Source organism: Dermacentor variabilis, chromosome 4 (genome assembly GCF_050947875.1).
Source record: "Dermacentor variabilis isolate Ectoservices chromosome 4, ASM5094787v1, whole genome shotgun sequence".
NCBI lineage: Eukaryota > Metazoa > Arthropoda > Arachnida > Ixodida > Ixodidae > Dermacentor > Dermacentor variabilis.
In genome coordinates this window covers 93167906-93190348 of record NC_134571.1, presented here as the reverse complement: position 1 = coordinate 93190348, position 22443 = coordinate 93167906, and the positions used below count along the sequence as shown (strand labels likewise).

At 44.3% G+C, this 22443-nt stretch overlaps 1 protein-coding gene across 1 annotated transcript; it reads left to right on the top strand.

The window, feature by feature from the left end:
• The first annotated feature begins 11658 nt into the window (after positions 1 to 11658).
• On the top strand, positions 11659 to 22152 carry LOC142579514 (uncharacterized). Its single transcript, XM_075689791.1, has one exon. It carries the CDS (start codon positions 11895 to 11897, stop codon positions 12525 to 12527), a length of 633 nt encoding a protein of 210 aa, XP_075545906.1. The 5' UTR covers positions 11659 to 11894; the 3' UTR covers positions 12528 to 22152.
• Positions 22153 to 22443: the final 291 nt, after the last annotated feature.

The window sequence follows — 22443 nt, the reverse complement described above, 5'->3', positions numbered from 1 at the left end:
ACGTGGGAGGCCAGCAATGACACATCTGTTGACGACCTCCGGTTTATAGCGCCGTTGAGCAGTCAGCCGTAGGAACGGCGTTTGATATACGGGGTGTCATTTTTTTTATCGTTAACAGAATTTTAAGAAAGCTCGACTGCGTTTATATAAAAATTGGTGCTAGCTTCGAAACTCCTTCCAAGTGGATGCGCCTTGTGACATCACTGACTTCATTTCGTGTATTGCAATGTGTGCACTAAAGTAATGAGCTTAAAATTTAATTAATGGCATATTGTTAATGAGTCAATTAATTTTTTTTAATTTCCAGTGCAAATAATGTCTGCCCATTTGGGTAATCCAGCTCAATAAGTAGATTTCTGCTATATGCCGCAGACCATTTTTAAAAATTCTGTCAACGTTAAAATAAATCACCCCGTATTATGCGAGGCTGCAGGACGGAGCGCACAAGGCAACGAGATACGTCAGTGTGGGTTCCACCACTCCATGGCGCAATTCTGCGAATCAGGTCAACAGTTTCTGCTAATGTCTCGCTGACATTCTTAATTAATCCAATTCACGCTAGACCTCGACAGGTGAACTTCCGAGCCGAGAACCCGCCACTCTCCATTCTCAGGAATCAGTGATGAGCCAGCACCGAGTTAGGAGTCGCTATCTCAAACTAACTTCCTGCCCGGTTTGTTGGCAGCCTGTGAGCAGCGATATTTCTGCGTAGATAGCTAAGGTCTAGCGCTCTGCACGTATTCGTGTAACACATCGATACCTTTCTGCAGTTGTTGAGATTTTATGTCAAGGTTTCTGTGAGTAGACCACAGTGTGACGTCATCGGCGTAAATGAGAAATTTTCTGTCATGGACGTCCTGCAGTTTCCACGCTAGAGGCATGAAGGCAGTATTAAATAATAGCGGCTCCAGAACGGAGCCCTGTCGCACCCCATGGTTTGGTGTGAAAGAACCGAATTACTGTCCCTGTACACGTATAGAAAATGCTCGGCAGCACAGGAAATGCACTATTTTCGTCACTTGAAGCGGGAAGCCAAGTGTGTCCATGTTTCGTGGGATGGTCTCGCGTTGTACATTACCATGCGCTTTGGCTATTTCAGTAGCCGCCACAGTGCGCACCAAATGACTGTAAGGTGATACATGCAGGTCTTCATCTGCGTATATAGCTATAGACCATCTTTCATACCCAAATACGGCCTGAATCCGATCTGAGCTGGTTGGTATGTACAGTTGCGTCCGAGCCACCACCCAAGTTGAGTGGCCAGCTTTCGTGCAAGCAATTTGCGGATAGTTGGTGTAAAAGAAATCGGCCGGGGAGTTTCGAAACTTGTTGGCGGCTTTCCTGGTTTACGTATTTGCACCACTGTTTCCACTCAGATGGGAGCGATCCCTCGATCCATACGCTATTCATGATCTGGCCGGAGTAATGTTTCTCAATGGTCTCACCTACCAATTTCTTAAAAGGCTCATACGGAATACTGTCATGTCCAGGCTTTGAACACTGCTCTGTGCCTTCAGTTGCAGCGAGTAACTCGGCGTTTGTAAAATGCACTGTGATGCCCAAAGTCTCAACTGCGTCAATTAAAAGGACGAGTTGCAGGAGGTTGCTGGTGACTAGAGAAAAGCTCACTGCTGCTTGCTTAGCAAAATCTTCCGGCGAAAGTTGGAGAATCAGTCGAATTCATTATGATGGGTCTGCATGATGACCAACGCTCTCCGCGGCTCGAAAACTGCCCCATAATTTCCTGTTCCCTGCCCCGGAGTCTATAGGTGATCGTACCAATCACGCCAGCGGTTTTTTAACAGTTGCTTTTCGTAGCGCCGACCACGCGCAGTGATAGCCAAAGCGCGGATTTCGTGTTTATCATGACAGTTGGCCGTCGATTTGTTTCGCGGCTAACCGCGTCATTGAAGAACTCTGTATTTGTTTTGTTTGATGTAAGGGATTTCCTTTAAGGATACTGAAGGTGCAAACTCTACGAACAAAGCTGTTTCTTTGTTCACGGGGCACGGAGTTCAGGCATGGGTAAGCTTATGCACGGGTGCTATTCTCGGTGCCCGTTCAGATTTTTTTTTGTTGAATTGCGGTGTCGTCGACAAATGTATGGAGCTATGGAGTCTGTATACCGTGTGCTGTCATATATCGTTCTAAAAACATAACGCACGTTATTGTATTGTGAGTAGAGCGTGTGTCGTCATCTCTCTCTGTCTGTGTCGGTACCTTCTGCTGGAAACCATTTGTGTTGTGTGCAATCAACGAGCTCAGGCAAACACTATTCTGAAGTTATTGCACTACGGAGAGTGTGTAGCTTTGTCAGTCAATGCTTTTGTTAGGCGCTGCAAATATATTTCGCAAAAGCGAGAACCAATTATTCTGCTGAAAAAGCACAAAAGTCATCTGCTTCTGCCTGTTCCATAGCGTTCCGTCATCGCTCCTAGCATAGCACACAATAAACAAGCCTAAAATACGATAAAAATCCATGCGCAAACACCCAATAACAATTTTTAATGTCTCACCTCGCGTAACTTAGGCCACGGTGGTTACGAGCAAACTGCGAGGGCGAGCGACGAGGGAAAGCGCGAGCGGCCACGAGACCAGGAGAAGGAGAGGCCGGGCGAGGAGGAATGTCGCCACCTTTACTTTTATTCATGGGGTTAAGGCTGAGCGGGTGTAGGTCAGGGGTCGGTTGGCCCTCATTCGCTGTAGTAGAAAGCTTTTGAGTCATGTAAAATTGTTTGCAAGGTGGAGTTGTAGGGCAGTCGTAGCATGGAATGCCGTTGCTCTGTCATCGCAGCGGACCGTGCCGCAACCAGTCGCCCGGATTTTGCGACTATACTTCTTCATACGTTCGTATGCCTATACGTATGATACATGCATACGTATGTATACATGTATACGTATGATGTATGTATACGTATGCCTATCAGCACGGGCGAGTGGTCACTTGCTCATGCGTCTGGCTCAGCCACCCATTAAGGAGATACAGGAGCAGGCCACCAAGTGAGGCCCGGTGGCTAGATCGAGTTGCCGGAATGGTAGTGTGAGCGGCGCGCACTCTCATAACTCGCGACTTAAGCTGCAAGCTTACCATCGTGTGTTTGCTACCTGTGTATGGTGCTCACATTTGAGGCCATGCGACGTGATAACCTTTCTTTTTCCTCTTGAGAATTGGGGTCTTGACCTAGTTCACCTTTCTGTTACGCAACTTGTCTCCCGGTTGTTCTTCTTTCGTGATGTAAACAATCCATTTCTAAGAGAGATGTTACAACTTCGATTAATCAATTACCTTCCAGAAATAGTTGTGTCCTCATCTATCAGAGATGCACCACGAGCTCCTTGGGGCTTCTTGAAAGAGGTTGTCGAAGGATTTCACTTTCTTAAAGCTCGCTTTAGTGCGGATCATATTTTCACTGCCTCCCGCGAAGAAATTTCTGCTGCACTCATAGACACATTGTTTCCTGCTCCCCATTATCGTGCGCCGTATTTGGAATGCCATTACCTAGATGTGCTTAAGCATGTCCGTCGAATGATCATTCTTCCAGGGATCAAAACTTTTTTTCTTTGATTTACATTCTGCAACCCTCCCTGTCAAAACCTGGTTATAAAAAAGTGGCTGTTCCGTGCCGTGTTCGACAAACTGCCGCTTCTTTCCACACGCTGAAACGATCGATCACTGTTTTGTAGATTGTAGGGAAGCCGTGTTCTTCTGGGACATTCTCCAAAGAACACTTAATACAGATTTACATGTCACAGTATACACAATTCGTTTCCTACGTACCTTTTAAATATCCCTGTGACCCACTATATGACATGTTCATGGTACTTGGCCTACATAGCCTTTGGCGCAGTAGAATGCGTGACAGGCACACTGAACCACCGCGAAGCACTCGGTTGTTTTTTCAGGAATCTGTTGCCCACTTTCGTAGTGTGCATGCTGCACAAGAAACAGCGCCGGGCTGGATGCCTTTATTGGACGCTTGCACGTGTCTGCCCGAATTTTGAATGAGCTTTCAGCCGCATTAAATTGCTGTAGCGCATTGATTTTCTTGTTTTATTGAACAATCTGCTCTCATGTAATTAAAAAAAAAAGAAGAAGTCGCCGCGGCGTCGGGGGAGCGTGCTCGTCTCCCAGTCCCGATACGCGAGTTCGATTCACGCCCAAACGTACAAAATTTCTTTTTTCGGTGCCATTGATTTTCTTTGTTTACAGGAGCCTCCCTGAGAAATTTGGTGCCAATCAAAGCATTTTTTGACACGTTCTTACTCTTTGCGCCGTCGGCCATGTTTTCCCAACCACTCATTATGGTCACGCCGGATTTTCTGCCTCATGGGTCGTATAATGCTTTCGCATTAATAATGTAGGCTGTTGTGTAGATATATGCTCTAGTGCTTATAAGTAAGACAACGTTTTTAATGGCAAGATATAAGATTGAACGCTAACTAAATCTTGGTGGCACATGCCCAGTGCACATCCCCGTCGCCCCGGTGGCACATAATTTTAGACTGCACATCAATGTGATCGGCCCACCAAAACAATTGCCCCTCCCTCCGAAAAAAAAAAAAAGTAAAGGCTAAACCCCATTAGCGCGATTTTGTGCGCGACAGCGACGAGCGACGGGTTTGCGCGACGGATCAGGCCGTCGCTTGAACAGATCGCTCGGTCTTGTCGCGCGGTCGCTCGGTTTTGCAAATCTAGAATTCGTCGCTCGTCGCCCGAAAGTGCTATGAGCGACTAGCCAATAGCGCAAAGCCGGAACTGGATGTACGTAACTCCAGTACTTCCGATTGTCGCACGGAACGAGCAAACGATTGAATTTTTATAGGTGCAAGGATAAGAACCTACTGCAAGACTTTCAGAAATATTTTATGCTGCTTTTTTACAGTAAAATACATCAACTTAAGTTAATAAAGCACGCGTCACGCTAGTTTCGGCGCCTATATTGCTGCCCTCATACCGGCAACACTGGGGAGACGTCGCTCGAAGTCATCGCTCGCATGGGGTGCAACTTCTAGGCGACGAGCGAACGCGACAGCCATCTCCATCGCGTCGCCTGTCGCTGTCGCGTGCAAGATCGCTTGCATGGGGTTTATACTTAACTGCGTTTGGAGAAGGATGCTCCGCATTAAAATATATTTCTTCGCACAGTGATCAGGACGTACGAATGATGACTCATATCATGATTCTCGTTTTTCTTCGCAGAGGCGAAATATTCAGGCTAGTGAAGCGCGCCGCGCTAGCACGACGCAGCCAACGTTGCGGCGCAACGGAATCAGCACGGTAGTTTTCCGCATGAAGGAAGGGAAAAGAGAGGAGGGAGCATACAGCAACACAATTGAAGCCAAACCTGGTGGCCCAACACGTGAGCGCACGCCAAATTGCGAGGGTGGTTTTAGTGTTCCCGCCCTGCAGGCAGAGCCACGGCAGGGCAGCCGAATAAGGGCGCGCCGAATAAAAACTATTGGCGTAGCTACTGGGAACCAAACGTCTCAGCAAATCTCGATTCTTGCGCCGTGATCGCGACGCAAGAGGTCACGTGTTGGGCCACTGCTGTGGCTTCACGGAGCGTTCGCTTGCCAAGGCTGACTGCGTGACGTAATGCTCTCGCTTTCATTTTTTCCTTCATGGTTTTCCGCGTCGGCTTCAAGATGGCCGCCTCAACGTGCTCCTCCCTCCCCTACCGTCCCAGCCTCACTGCCGGAACCGAACCGGCCGGACTACTTTATCGTTCCCGCGAAGCCACCGAGCGGCTCTCAGGGAGCGGCGGTCATTTGTTCAAATTGCAGAGCTCGCTAAACGGACGGCACGCACATAGTCAATGACTCAGCTACTGCATGCAATCTCACCTAGCGGTTTTGTAAGATGCAGGTATACATACGTTCCTCATATCTTTGTCACAATGCTGCGTCATCAGCGATTCGGCGCTCAGTCTTTCCGCACTAGCGCAAGCTTGCACTGCCGTCGAGGGTGGGTGAGTGCAGAGACAAATTAGATTTGGCGATCTGGCTATTGTCACAAATCGGGAGGCAGGCCTCGCAAGTCGCGCGCGAATTCATCGCTTATCGGTGACGGGTCACGTATGTCAGTGACTCGTCTTTGGCTGCGTGTTCGTGATAACACCATAGAGACAGAAATTTCTTTCTCTGTGATAACACCCGTAGTTAGTGGGAAATGAAAAGCGCGCTGATAATGTTGAAAACTTTGATGAACTGTTGGCCATTCGCTTTGCGTCATAAATGAAAAAGGTCGAATCGATTTTCGTTTGTGTTCCAGTGGTCGCGAAAAGTAGCAACACGTTGCGATTGGAAAGATACAAATCACGAGTACGACTTCATAATACGCAAGACGGTATAGGTAGCGAGTAACTTTTGCTGAAATTTCCGCACAGTCTCAAGCGTCAGTGAAACCACGGCCGCCCAACGTATATACGCGACAGATTTAGCACGTAAATTTAATCGCTAGTTCGCATTAACGCTCAAATAGCGGTCAAGGCAACCAAGATTTCAAGCACGGACGAACTGCCTGTAATACGTGTGCAGCTGTCGCCATCTGTTAGGTGCATTTCACAACTGAACGAGGAAGGCCATTCACGCTATGGAGAGATGGAGCTTCACGGCGTCACCCGTCACTATGTTCGGTGGCCCGTGCTCCAAAAAACAAGCGCTTAGTAATAAAAACGGTGCTCAATCACGCCCTAGCGCAGCTTCTTATATGAGAATGCGAGTTTTCGAATTTCAACTAGAGTCAACAGGGTCACCGTGAACAGGGCAAACGTTTTTCATGGTGAGCGTAGAAACGACGACGCCACCTGGATAGCATGTGACATTTGCGCGCGAACGACTTCTGCATACAAATCATCGCTGTGAAAAAAGATGTTTTGTCAGTGTTGAAGGACTGTCACCTGGACGTTTAAATGCTAAGCGCGGAGTAGCCTCACGTTCTGCTCACGGTCGATCTGCTCGCTCTAGGATGACAAGCTCAAACATGCTTTTTGAAATAAAAAAAGCCTCTACTAACCTTGTTTGTCTTGTTTTCGTTGGCGCAGTAACAAGATTTCTTCTGGTTGGGTCAATGCCTTGAGCCTTGGTTTCACATTGAAACAATACAGCAAATAAAGGGCGAAGGAAGCGAAGAGCGAGCGTAGAGCAAGTGTTGCGCGCACTACGTTTCTGTGCCCACGGCTCAGTGAGACAGCGCTCGTGACACTGTGCTTTGTCTACCCATAGCGCGCACAAGAATGTAGTGCCCCTGAAACCCATCCCTCTCAAACTCTGCCGAAACTTCTATCAGTGGATGGAAGTGAAGTTGTTATACCTCACTGCAGAGGTACAAATGTGTGGGCTTCGACGGTACTTCGACGGTACTAACGCAGTAACGCTGCTGCGTTACCACCAATACAGTTGATGGGCTGTAGGGCGACGTTAAACTCCGAGACTCCAAGATCGCTATTACTCTTCTTGGAAAAGCCTCCACTAACCCTGTTTGTCTTGTTTTCGTTGGCGCAGTAACAAGATTCCTTCTGGTTGGGTCAGTGCCTTGAGCCTTGGTTTCTCATTGAAACAATACAGCAAATAAAGGGCGAAGGAAGCGAAGAGCGAGCGTATAGCAAGTGGTGCGCATTGGTTCTGATCATGCCAGGTCTGCGTTCTGGACCAGATTAATTACAGTAAGCAGTCAAAATTAAAAAAAAGAAAGAAAAATCACTCGGGAGGAGCGCTAAAAAAAAACGCATTGCTATTGATACCCGTAGTACATGCCTGCGAAGGGCAACATAAGCATATTGCCAGTAAAAATGGTTTATTTTTTTATTTGTGCCACCAAGACGGAAACGGAGTGCGTATTCATTAGTTCCATGACTCATGAGCGCCTTCGATAGTTGCTGGTGCCTTTTAATGCGTGAGAATTAGGAGTTTCCAAGGGGAAAAAAAGCGTATGTGTGTGAAGTGTGGGAATCCGGTCGTGTGGTAGAAGGTATGGGAGAGCTTAGAAGATGCATATAACTCAAGAAGCAGAATGCTCGTACATGTCACGGGTGATTTTTTTTAAAAGAAAATTGTTAACTATAAAATAACAATCCTATAGAAATATATTTCTACTTCTTGAGCTAAGTTACTCTGAGAGTCACACATTTTTCACTGCGCAAGAAATGAAAGCGAATGTCTGACCAATTAACATTTTGCTTATTAACTTTTAAGCTAATTACTTTACGCCACGTATTCGAATTTACGAATTGTGCCGGTGACATTTAAAGTCATATCCACTTGGGATGTTTTCTGAGGAAGCCAGCAGTTTCGAGGTATGCGTTCCCAAAGATTGCGACAAAATGCATTGGTGTTTCAATAACTTTAGGCTTCAAAAAGAGCAAGTGGAACAACAATGCACTTTTACAGCAAGTTTGACTATGCTTAAATCAAAACTGGTGCTAGCTTCAAAATTTGTTCCAAGTGAATGCGCCTTATGAAATCGCTGGCTTCAATTCATGACTTCAATATGTGCCCTAATGCAATCGGTTTAAAGAATAATTAGTGAAACTTTGTTAAGTAATCACTCGCGCATTGATTTTCACTGCGTGTAATACACCTCTTCGAGTATTCCAGCTCAATAAGTTATTTGTGCTAAATATCACAGGCGATTTTTTTAAAAATCCTGTTAACGTTAAAATAAAACACCCGGTATGTGTGCGTATATGTATACATATAGTGAAACTTGCACTGACGGTGGTCTGCTGCGGAGCACCTTCAGTGCACTTCGTTCCTCGAAGAGGCAGGGCGTATGTCGAGTGAGCTCTTGAGCAACAATTTGCAATGTGGCGAACGCGCTTTGAAACATGGATCCGGGACCTCAAAGAGGTGCGACGTAAAGCATTTATCTCGCATTTACCGCTAAATCACCTCTGAATTTTTGTTGCACAGGGTGTTGGCGCTGTCTACCATATTATTCGATCATTCAGCATTGGTCAAAACAATGCAGGCGTTTGCTTTGAACAGGTGAGGACAGGATGTGTAAGTGCTAGAACCTCCACTTAGGCTATTCATGTTATTCTTAGTACCTTGATAAATACAATGCAATATTCTTTGTGGATGCCATGTTCCATTTCTAAGAAGATGTAATTTTTGAAATGTCTGATTTGTCTGATTTCCACGCAGGCGACAATCAACACTTTGTAGATTTTATTATACAACAGAAGAAATCCGCTAAAGTGTCGCTTCTTTGCACCGAGCAATTTGTACCATAGTACTGCCGAATACCGGAAAATAAAAGGACGAATTCTGAGAACCGAGAACTGTACATCAGTTGATTGGACGTTACTGTGCACTGTAGCGTGAAATAATACTTAAGGAGAGGATCGAAGCCTTGGAGGAGGGACACACAGGACAGAGAATGAAGACTTGACCAATTTCCATGGCGTGTCTGGAAACGTCTTCGCATTGAGCCGAGCTTAGCAGTAGAACAGGAGCAGTGTTACGATTTATGAGTCTCAGAGCGTAAATTGTATTACGTGTAAGACCTCCTAATAACAGCCGCATCAAGTTTCACAAATATCGAACTTTGACCCCCCGTCGGCTATGTCTACGTTCGCACCGCCTTCTCTTTGTCGGAGTTCCAAGCACTTGCGTATCATGTTTCACCGGAGAAACGGCCAGATATCAGAGGAAGTTTGTGGGGAACCAATTTAGTGTGGGCAGGCTTGTGGTTTTTCGAGTGACCTAACAACCATTACTGCACTGTGGGACTTCGACCAACGCACGATCGCCTTGGCTATACGGTGAAGCAGTGCGTGCCCTCGGAGTGCGGTGGGGTGCGTGTCTGTTCTACGTGCCGGGATTCGTTAGTAAACTGCGTCGTGCCGCGTTTTGCAATGTTGCATGCGTATGTATACCCCCCCCCCCCCCCCGGTGCCTCGTCATCTTCCGAAGCTCAACATCGCGGAGGAGCTACTAGTCGCGTCTCGCCTACCATTTACGTGCACACGGAGTTTGACGCACGGCATTGGACAGTACGCTATTAAGGGTCCCACATACACAGCTTCGCTGGTCATCGACCTTCACAGAGTGTAATAGCACTGATTTCTTTTGTTGTAACGTAAATGCATCTCTCTTTCACATTTGCGGTGCCTGGTTTCGGCTAGCAGGCCCTTTGACGAACCAGCGTGGTATAGCTGGGAAAGGCCCTTTGTGTAATGATGAGACCAGGCATGCGACATTTAATGGTCTTTTACTTGATCAATACGAACCTTTCCAATCAGGGAAGTCGCAGGAAATGGTGGCTGGCTGAATTGTTTAGTTGGTTTACGCTAAAAAACATGAAGACGCGTGATTTTCTAACCAGTACTTGCAGCGTCGCAGCTTTAACTCTCTGATATTTCAACTCCCATTTGAATACTTCGTTTTTGCTGGTTTGTCGTGGTTTGAGCGGATCGCAAATGAGACCAAGACGAAGTTAGAAAATTTCACCTCGTCTATTACTGAAAGAGCCGATATGTTGGTGGCGTGCGTTGTATCAGTGGGGTTTGCGTACCTGCGACTCAGCGAAAATTTGATCGCTTTGTGACAACAAATATCCTGCAGTGTGGTTTCTAGTGTGGTTTCTAGCGTATTGTGTTGTCGTCTCCCTTCCGTCCTTGTTTGCTGGCGCTAAATATGCTTTCGCCAAATGAAACCGGAAACTAGTTTTAGGTTTGAATTTTCTACGTGTTTCTAAAACATGTATTAATATCTACTAACATGTGTTTGACTTACTTTTTGATGAGAAAGCCAATTCAGTAATGAATTGTTCTGTTAAGATAGCCTTGCTTGCTTCGCGATTGATGGCTACGAATAAAATTCACATTACCTTCGTCCAATATAGCCTGGGTTCAATGCATATTAACTTGTTATCTGGACTAGAGGGTACTAGAGCATTCTAGTACATGTTTCGGAAATTTAACAGTGCAGGACAGACAAGGACGAAGGAAAAGAAAAACACGACGCTGGCGCTGACTCACAAATGAAGTTTATTTTGAGGAAAGTCACATTTATATACACAGGCCAGCACAGGCCAACATGTCAACAACTAAGCGATTGTTCAAGCAAATTTGGAGCCATCCTGGCGACTTGTCGAAATACGCGTGGAAAACATCAGTGCGTCATTACGTGGACAAAACCAGTGCGTAAAAACATAAAATACCATAAACGCAATAGAAAACTTTCTATCAAACTTAACAACAATCTACCGTGAAACACTTTCTTCCAAATATCTCAATTCTTTTTTACTAAGAGTGACACACGGTGTACTGACGCAACTTTCCCCTTCCCTATCAATATATAAAGCTGTCGTGTTCTTCTTTTCCTTCGTTCTTGTCTGTTTTGCGCTGTTAAATTTCCGAAACATGGATCACCATCAACTCGCCCAAGTTTCTCTTCTAGTACATTCTATTATAGACCAAACCACATATTTCGATTAGCTGTGCTCACGAATACGCAGTCTTCTCATTTTTATTTTTATTTTTAGCTTTCACTCACAAATTCTTGTTGTGACGTCGATCTGCACAAGTGAATGAGCACGGCCGCTCGTTGGAACGAGAAACCGAAAACAAGAATGCCTGTCTCGCCTGACGAAATTATTAAAGTAGTCTGGCCACCACACTCAACAAAGAAGCCATTGGCCATGTTTGAAGCCGGTCCGAAGTCGCTCCAATCGCTTTCTTTTTAGCTTTCGCTGCCGAGTTCCTTTGCCTGTGTTATCGTTTCTCAGCAGGGCGAAGGAATGTCCCAAATAAGGGGACGACGATGCGTGCAATGAGCAACGTCCGTCGAGGTCGAGTTAAGCTTGTTTATCGTGTGCCTTACTGGACAGCGTCGTGACAGCGTTCAACAGCAAAGCTAATGCGGCTCGAAGATCTTCTCAGACGACGACGATGAGTAAGCGGTCGGAACGACTGTCCGCGGAACGGCCGACGGTCGAGGGCTCGGAAAGAGCCAGCCGATCGCCGGCTGACGGCGATTTAGACCCGGACGCTGACGAACTCGAGCGATTGCGCTGTTCGAGCGTGCAAACGGAGCAAGTGATCGCCGAGCGCAACCGACGCAATGCCCGGCAGCCCAGCGCCGGTTACCCGGGGTTGGCGTTCGGCGGCTCGGTGTTCTCGTCCAGCACACTGATGCGCTTCAGGTTGATTGCCAACGAGCTGCACAACATTACCAACGTGCAGCTTAAGCGTGCCGAGGGCGAGGTGTCGGCGCTGCGCAACCGCATCAATGCGCTTGGGGAGAACCTGGGCCGCGAGGAGACTGAACTTCGCCAGGCGAGCCAGGAGGTGTCACTCGCCAGAATGGAGAGTCAACAGGAGGAAGGCGACGACAAAGAGGATGGTGAGATGTCGCTGCTCGACACGCAGCTGGTCGAGTCTAAACTCAGGTATGAGGCTGTTGCCCGGCAAATCGCGCTTCTCGACGCCGAGTTCGAACCGACCAAGGCAGCTTCGCCGTGTGGTGCCGAAAACGACTCAAGCTCAGTGGCGTCGACGTCTGACGCCGCTGCACCTGTTTGACTATTGCTGTGTTTCACACCTGACACTGTCAATTGAGTGGAAATGTGAGTATGATCTTGTTGTGTGTCGCAGTAGAGAGCTTTCAGCGCCTCTGTGGTCAGTGAAGTCAGGTGGGGCTGTCGCGAAATTGTATGTGATTTGTAAAGAAGCTTGCACTAGTTGGTGTTTCGGTGGTTTGAAAGAAAGCAGGTCGGAAATGGCCCAAAGTAGCGTTGCTATCCACCTACAGGTGACTCAGTGTTTCATCTTCTGTACGACTTCCGCAGCGTCATACTTGTTAATTTCTTACCTTCGCTCAAACCTAGTGTGCCTTTTAGTTGTCAAGCTCCTGTAGTGTCAATGTTGTTGTTGACGGGCTCCCAGCAATTCTATAATTGTTGGAAGACTGCTGCAGCAGAATGTCACTTGTGGTGACAATACAGTGAAGTAGCTGAGGCATATGTACTTGGGCACACAGCCAACGTCAGCAATGAAGCAACATTCTACCATCACAAGAAATAAAAAAAAAAATGTATATATATGTATGTATTCAGAAACTTTATTATGAATGTGACAGCAGTTGCTGACATTTAAAAAATTGTGAAGCAATAATGCATTGCAGCTATAGAGGCAGATTTACGTGCAATCGGAGAAGGTAGTAAAGGGGCATAAAATTGTCCTGTCCAGATAATGGAACATGACTTGCTTGATTTTTGAATATATATAAATCAACCCCATCCCTTCAAAAATCAACCTTCAGATGTATTGTTAAACAGTACTCGCTACATTGTTGCAATATTGAGCAGAACTGAAACTTTTTTTTTTATTTTTGGTAGAAAAGCTACTACATGTCCAAGACTAATGCTTATATAAGTGCAGAGTGTTGCCACCAATAACTCACTGATAGCGACATGGTTGAGCGTAAAGCATGAAAATGTGTCACTGTTAGAAATGTTCTATATATTTATTGTGCTGAAAAGTAATATTTTAAATGATATTTTTATCTTGTTGACTATTGCAACTGCACTGGAGCCAGCCAGGATGCTTGCATGGTGACATCTGTGGTGGCATATGTTGAATTGTGAGTAGTCTCAGCCAGTGTTCATCTGTGCTTAAAGGCACGCCAATAGGTATGAGTCTCAAAGCATATTGTGCCCCTTTTGGCTTTACAACACAGCAGTACAGCGTTTTCTCTGTGCTTTTAGTCACAGTCTCTGCGTGATAAGCGCACATGCAGATACTGCAAAACAAGCACCCAAACTCAGCCATTTGTGATAACGTCTAGTGCTTCCTCTGGCTATCTGTGGCACAAACACTTCAAAGCCTGTCTTTAGAAAAGATCTTTCTATCTAGTGCCTAAATTAAGTTGTGGCATCTTTAGATTGCAGTACTCCCCTAAGCCACATGATCTTTGCCGTGTTGGGACTGTTTTCCTTGTAGTGTTCTACTGGGGAGAAATCTCCTTTGATAGGTTTGAGGATAAAGTCCATTTTCATGATGTATTCTTTCTTATATATCCATTCTTGCAGTTCTTTACACACGTCCTCTGCTGACTACAAGCAGCTGCATTAAACCATGCCTTAAATGCAGCTTTAGGTGCCCGATTTTTGTGAAAAAGCCTTTTTTTAAAAAACCTGAGCACCTTTCAGGTGCACTCATCAGGGAGTGGTGACCTGTGCAGTGACTTGCACTTTTTTTTTCTAGCACCTTTATTAGAATACTTTGTGCTTACAGTTGCTCTGTTAAGGCTCAAATTTGGCAACAAATGGCACTGTTTGGTCCGCATCATTCAGTAAGACATTTTGCACCTTGAATGTCTAGTTCATCACAAATGAAAAAGAACTACCGTTATATTTGCACTTCATGATTGGAGAATAAAGCTGCTACTGAGACAACTGGTTATGGCCACCTGCCAGCAACTAAATGTTTTGGCTAATGAGGCAAACCATGGTTTCAAGTGTTCACTTGAGCAATGTAGACAAAAAATGCAATTTTGTTGTAATATTTACTGACAAAATGTATTAGCGAAAAATTCGGTATACAGAGCAGCAATATGCATAAAATTTTCTTTTTAAATTGATAGAATAAATGCAGGAAAGTGTAAACACTTGGAATGCCATTTGTGGTAGTGAAAGTTATGACTTTTTGAACAATTAACAACTGAACTCACCAGAACACTCCTGAGCTCAATTATGTTTCCCGGTTTTACATCATAACTACCATTACAGCGCTGCCTACATGTATTGTGTTTGCTGTTGTTAAGCAAGTGGCAGCTGCGTTACTAGCAGGCACATGTATTGCTAACCACGAGCGTCGACTTGTCGTAGTCCCGAGCACCTCATGTAGTGATCTACATCTCTTGCTGTGGTGCATGAGGTCAGCTGTTTGATCCCTGGCCACATAGGTGGTGCAGATAACAAAATTTAGGCAAGCCTGTGTAGTGAGAATCCAGCAGACTTTTGTCATCTTATGGTTTACCTTTTATTGCAGCCATTTAATAAAGCATCCACCACGGTCACGTTGTGGCTTTGGCATATAAAATGCACTATTTTAAACACAATTACTTATGGGGCTTTTGCAAGTAGGTGGAATAGTGCAGCAAACTCCTTGGTGCAAGATTATCCGATGACTAAAGAATGGGTGCTAACCATGCTATTTATTTTTCTTCTTTTCATTTGATGCTGTTCTAAAGAAAAGAAAAGAACTGAGTGCTACTGTAGTAGGTTTCATTTCTATGGGGAAAATCAAGGGAACAGGGTAGAGTGTAGGTGATGGTCTTACTTTAATTGAAAACTTTGATCAAGTAAGCAGAAGATGCTTCAGTGGCCCTTTGTGGCTGTACATTTTGACTATGGGTGGCAGGAGGCGAGTTTTTCCTGCCTGTCATTTGAGAAAGCTTTGAAATATTCAAGTGTAAGTGTATTGTGTGTTTTATGTACGCCGTAATGTGCCTAAATGATACTGTGCCTTGGTGAACATTGTTAATACTACTGGGGGGTATCCTATAAATGTCCACTTAGTGGACATGTTAATTTCGGCTGCTGTTGAAGTGCTGATTGGCTAGGCTAGGGTTCCAGGGAAAAGGAAACAGGCACCCACAGTGAGTTTTCTTGTCACGGGCTCACCTCTGGGCAGTCAGTGGCAGCTGAAATGGACAGTTCACTAGGTGGACATTTACAGGATACCCCATCACCACTCTGTTATCACACTGTATACATGCAAATCTGCTCAGTGGAATTTGTCTCTAATGATGATGAATCTACCTATATACAGAGCTGCTGACAGAACTTTTAGAACATGGAAACCAGAAAAAATATATGACATCATGCAGACACTGCGTGAGAGGACTGACTGAATATGTGTACAACTTATACAGTGCACCACTCAATTCTGGATGTGAATTTGTGCCGTAAGTAAATAAATATTAAAGTGACCTATTGTAGTAACCTGTGGAGATGTATTTGCCACATCAATGCTGTGCTTTGCCAGGAAATGAGCGACTTTAATCCATATCTTGAGCACAAAAGGCCTACATTGAGGTTTTTATTATTCACATTAGTAAAAATTGGCTAAAAGAAGCTCACTGATGAATAAATCCTTCATCACTGCAGCAAATCCTCATTCTTTCTTGCACTTTGTTTAGAAATATTTTGTCAGATAGTATCAAATAAATTTGAGCAACAGCAATTGTACAAGTAAGCAGTTATAAAGCTACATAATAGCTATATGGCCAGTTCACTGCCTATGCTGTGCCTGTATGTGCCTTTGCTCAAGCTGAAGCTACCCAGCTCTCTGTTGTCATGGTCATAAACCAAGCCTAAACTATGTGTCTTAGCACTGGTTGAGCCGTCTACAAATGAGGCCCGCCAGTGATGCTCAGAAAGTTCACACACCACTGCAAATGTTCGTGGCAGCTAACGCAGAACGAACCAGTTGGAGCAGCTCTGGGCTGTCCAGCGAGCCCACGATGCGGCCAGGGAGTTACAACTCCCGGTCCCAACGTGGGAGTAGCCCGCTCTATAGGACCTTGCGCCCCGTAGCTCGCAGGACCTTTCATTAAAGTTATTCCATCCATCCATCCATGTAATATTGCACTAGCAGTTACTATCACTGCCTCGCACTTGAGGTGAATTGATAATTTTATTTCCTTGACTTCTATGTTCTAATAACTTCTGTGAGCAGCAGTGTTGTGCCCAAGAGACACAGGTTGGCTCACCGATTTCTTTGTTTACTTAACATTTTCCCATTTCTCACATAGAATTTGGGAAGTTATGGTCATTGTAAGCTTTGCGAGAAAACTATTGCAGCAACAACTTGGTGTCTTCGTACATGTGTTAAAGTATCGCTGAAGTTATAAAATTATGCCCATAGTTTTACTAGGCTGATCTTTTTTTGGGCGTGGAACTGGCTTTTTTCATGTCATGTGTTGTGAAACTATTTTTCCAGTAATGGTATATGTACCAAAGACCGTGGCTTATATAAGCTGTAAGCATTGTAGATTTATGAAGCTGCTACATTAATTTAGTGCATTGACGGTGCCGTCATGAGACTTTACATATTGCAATCTTTAAGGAATTAATAGAGCAGCCATTAGATCTCTAGATCTTTAGAATAGCAGTGGCATTTCCTGGTTAGTGCCACAGATTTCAGTTCCTTTCTTAATACTGCCAACTGTTGATGGTATTTTTCCTGGCAGGCAGCTATCAAATGGTTCTAAGATTGCAGCTCATTATTTCACCTATAGTGCTTTCTTGGTACTTGTATCGTTACTGTGTCATGCAACAATTGTTGTTTTGTATTCCCTTGTAAATTTCAATGGTAGCGTGGGCTCAGCCTTTATATGTTAGTTTCATAGTAGTGGTAAAGTTGTGTTGGCCCTAACCACCACATTAAAGAGACACTCAAGGCAGAAATGTCAAGATTGATTGCTATATTTTCAGTAACAGCAAACATGTTCGTTTTACCAAGAGCAGAGGTTTTGTAAGCCGTGAAACCGTGAAAATGAACAACAAACGATAGGGCTAATTTTAAATTCCTGAAGCAGCATTGTGTGACACAAGAAACCCTGGCAGCAACTAACAGATGCTAGTTAAGTCTATATTTTGAGTATGTTTTAAAACATGTACCAGAAACTTTGGGGGGGGGGGGGGGCTTTTATTTTTTCCATCTTGCAACAATGCAGGTTCAAAATCCCAAGAATATTGTGAGATCTTGTACACCATGCAATGTCAACCATGCAATGTCACACCATGCATCATAATTTTGGCCGTCATACTGTGATTGTACTGTGCTGGCAAACAAACTAATGATTGGTTATGCCTGATTTAGATTTGCCTTTAGTGTCCTTTTAGTGTGATGGAGTAATGTGATTATAGTTTTATATAAAGTCACTGAACGAAAATTATTAGATGGGAAATACTAGTTCTCATGGATAGTCTATACTGGTGTGTGTGTATATATATATATATATATATATATATATATATATATATATATATATATATATATACTCACAGCTCCAGCATGGAAGTTCAACCACCGTGGAAATGATAAAGGGTGCTTGGCTTTGCGTGTCCTTGCAGCATTCTGTATTAACTTTAATTAGATAGTCTGGCAGGTATGACAATTATTGTTCAGTTCATTGCAAACTACCTATGGCAAATGTTCCTTTCGAAGACAAGGTCTTTGTTGGAGACTTCAGATTGATTTGGGGTTTGTGGGAACTATGTATCTGACTACGTTTGTCTCGTCAAGTGAAAAAATTTGAGGCCTTCTAGTGCACGTAGGACGACGACGACGACAACAACAACCAACGCTACAAAACGTGCCAAAGTGAAGCTTGGAACGAAATAGATGCAGCAGGTTAGCGTGACGTATGTGCGGATCAGTAATAATGTGCATTTAGCGCAAAAGGGCCAAAATGAAACGCGGATATGCTCGTCCAAACTCCACGTGCCTAAATACGGAACCTGAAGTGTGAGTTTACCAAACGAAAAATATGGGCAGACTCCACATATCGTACATCCAAAAATGTGGGATGATCCCGAAGATAGTACAATCTAAACAACAAACCACGTGATGCACTAATGCGCAAGTGGAATATGAACCAAATGTTAAAAAATGTTGCATTACAGTATTGAACAGAATGTCTAATATACATTTTTGTGCCTTCTTTTTTTTAAATGAGGCAAAGATGAAAAGGAACAAAAGGCTGAAAAATGAAATTTTATGTCTCAATACTCGCAACGTAATTTCCAAGAGGGTACGAGCCATGTTCTGAGGCAACAACAACATTTTGCAAGTCACTTCACCTGGGAGCCAATCTGTATGCAAAAATTCAGATTGCTCGCAATTTATGTTAATATCACCATGACACTAATATAAGAAAAGCCGTGTCATATAGCCATGTGTACATTAAGTATAGGTTAATTTTATAGTAATATAGTCTTAAAAGTGACTGTTCCTGTTTTAGAACTACAACATCATGCCTGTTAGTGAGCCGAATATGATTAGCTTGACCAAGAGACACAAGCTGTTCAGCCGAGACAATAAATCTGGATGCATTGTTGAAATGACTCTCAGAATACCTGTACAAATATTTGCCCTTCAAATAGATTACGTATTGAACAAAAAGGGAGGGAGAAAGACAGAGAGAGAATACGAGAATTAGCGGAGTATCTGAAGTTTTTAGCCACCACAGGCAGAATTACTTTTACCAACTAGCACGCTCCAAAGTAGTAGCCCTAACTATCTGTCTATAGCCAAATATGTGAAGGTATCACATATCAAGCTTCGATTCGAAACGATACTATTCTATTTTATTCGAAGTTAGCCCAACCCAAGCATGACAGGTCACAACCACATTCATAGTCCTGAGTTTAAAGCCCAGTGGTGGCAGTGTGCAAAAAATGCTCCCCCTTCTAGTTTCAAACCTGACTCACAGGATTCTCTCTCTCTCTTTTCGGTGCTACTTATAGGAACAGGAACACTTCATTAAAACTTCTTTCTGGGCGAGTTGGTGCATACTTGACATAAAAATGTCATTTGACGGGACACAGCGCCTGTGTCCCGTCCTTGATACTTGTGGTTGCATGTGTTTGCGCTGTAACAATTTTTATGTCAAGAACAGGAACAGACCGCGAGAAGCAGACAGCAATGTCAATGTGACATAGTCGTGCGAATGTTATTCTGCAAGAGATTCGAAACTTGATGTAAAATAGTACCCCTGTCGGGTTGGCAGATTTAGCGTTACTTCAAGTGCAATTTAGCGTAATTTTTACTCGACATTACTGTCGTTCGCGGTCAATGAGTTGGGGAATTCTTAATGACACTAGCGAAAATTGCCGTTAACGGTTGAATGTTAGTTGTGAATGATCATTTTAATACTAATTCACAATTATTGTTACAGCTTATTCTTGAAATCAACAAAGCTAAACCATCCTTTTCACGCCCTCATCCATCTTCAAAGTGCGGAGGTTCGATCAAGTCGGGGAAAAAAAAACATCGTACGGATTGAAGCTTTTGTTTGCAATTGCCTCTCTGAATTTGGGACGTCTCTCTTCTTCTGCTGACCGTGTCAGTGAAGTTGCGGCAACTGTCTCTGCCTAGCACAGGATAACTTCTAAAATAAGAATAAAAAAATATTGGACAGTAATCTGGCTGTGAAATTTCTTAAGGCAGTATTGAATATTCCTAGCGTCTTATTTTGTTCCTAAACGTCATCGCTTTTAGCTTCGAACCCTCCACGGTGGCTCATGCAGCGGATACATTATGTTCTGCTGTTGAGCATGAGGATGCGGGTACGAGTCCTGGTCGTAGCGGCCGCATTTCGATAGGGGCACAATGCAGTAACGTTTGTGTGCTTCAATTTAGGAGCACGTCAAAGACCCCTAGGTAGCGAGCAAGGTCCATGTTACTTTTGCGCTGTTATCAAAATTATGATGAATACCAGGTGGTCAAAATTAATGCGGAACCCTCAACTAACGGCGACCTTCGCAGCCCACCGTGCAGTTTTGGGATGTTAAACCCCACAATTTTATTATTTCGAAATGCACTTTGCATCGCCGTGTAGCTCTGTTCCTCCAAAACGACAATGGAATGAGGCACACTGGTGGTTGAAAGTGTTGCTACGTTAGCAGTACAACAGGAGTATGACCGCGTTACTGTCATTTGCCGGCCCTAACAAAGGTATTACTGTAGTTCCTCGAATCTAAGCCCTCCGCTAGTTGTATCTTCATGAGAAAAAAAGAAGTGTTAATGCTGTTTTGTTCGCTTCGTATCTAAGTGCGCTTTCTCACTTTGGTCCATTATCATGACATGAGCACGGAAAAGACAAACCATTAAAGAGACACTCAATCGAAAATCAAGTTGAGCTGTATTAGTAAATCACTTTTCTACAATACAACAGCCACTCTCGCCTCCATAGGAGGCTTGATAAGCCAGTAAAGACGCGAAACCTAAGGGCGGGGGATAACCCCGCCTTGAATTTTCCACGCCAGCTGAGTGTGACGTGCATTTTGACGGCGCCTGCTCCCTTCCCTTTACCAACTCCCCCATATAGGCCTGGTGCCATCGTGTAAGTATACCATCTCTCTGCTTGGGCATAGTATTAAGTTTTTGTTCATCGGTAAAGATGGACTACATTGTGTTACAAAGGAGCCAAAGACTGAACTTCGATTACACTTACAGCGCCACAATGGTCGATAAACAAAATACTAAGTACATGACGTCATTTTGACGTACCGGCATTGAAGTTGAGCCTTCATTTTATCTTTTAGTAATCAACCTCCTACAGCGAAATTAACGAAACAGGACTATCTTAATGATGGTTTTATCAACCCAAACTGATTTATTGTTTCTCCTTAAATTCGAATAAATGCAGTACTTTTACGCACGAGGCTGCTTTACGTCATTCGAACGGTGGTTGAACGATCGCAGTGCCGGACAGCTCTGTGGTATCACGCTCTGTAAAACTCTGTGCCGCCGTGTTGCTTTAGGCGCATGACGCACTTTGTGCCGAGTTGTGACATCGATTGTTTTAGACACGTTATCGGGCAGAAAGTGTGTGCATTCGCGTGAAGATGGCAAGAAAAACGAAAGACCGGTGTTGCGTAGCCTTCTTACTTGTGCCGAGACGCCGAAGTAGCGGCTTGCCACTTTCGCTCGTGACGAATTGTTCCGCCGGGCGGCGGAGAAAACGTGTCGCACAGAACAAAGGGTGGCTTCCTGGCCGGTGCTCTCGCACAAATGCATTGTTATGTACTTCCTCGGGCCCCTTGCTGTTATTCTTTTTCACCCTCTTATGTGAACTGGCGACTGGAAAGCAGTATAGCAAATGCGCCCGCAAGGAATTGACGTTTTGTCATACCTCGCGGATCACTCGTGCAAGAAATGTGGGAAGTGTGCAACAGCTACAACGAACTCCGTGCCAAGCATGAAATTTTTTTCTCGCTCGTACTTTTTTTCTTTTTCTTTTTTTTTTTATTACCCGCCTTTGTATTGTGCAATGCAGGCCTGAGGCAGCAAAAAGAAAAAAGACGCCTGCCTCAACCGTGGAATAGCAGCGAATGTAATTGTTATACCTTTTACAGTGTTTGAATATTTTGTATATATCAATTTTTGCATTAAACAATGTGCGAAAGTGTGACTTTCTTTATTCTCATTATTTGCGCGTTCATGGCACACACAGACCGAGGGCAGATAGCTTTATTTTTGCCTCTGGCTGCGTGTTTGCGGGGTGGGGGGAGGAAGAGGGGGGGGGCAAAGATGTATGCAAGAAGCACTACCTGAAGATCATGAAATCCGTATACGAAGCCAACTTGCAGCGTCTCATTTTACGCTGTCCCGTTTTCAATATTTATCGAGACGACGGCAATATTTTTTCTACGTGGCCATATGGAAGCCTTACGGAATGAAATTCACGAAAACCACGATCACC

What these genes read in the sequence shown, in the direction of transcription:
- LOC142579514 (XM_075689791.1), top strand. Translation starts at nt 11,895, where the DNA reads ATGAGTAAGCGGTCGGAACGACTGTCCGCGGAACGGCCGACGGTCGAG.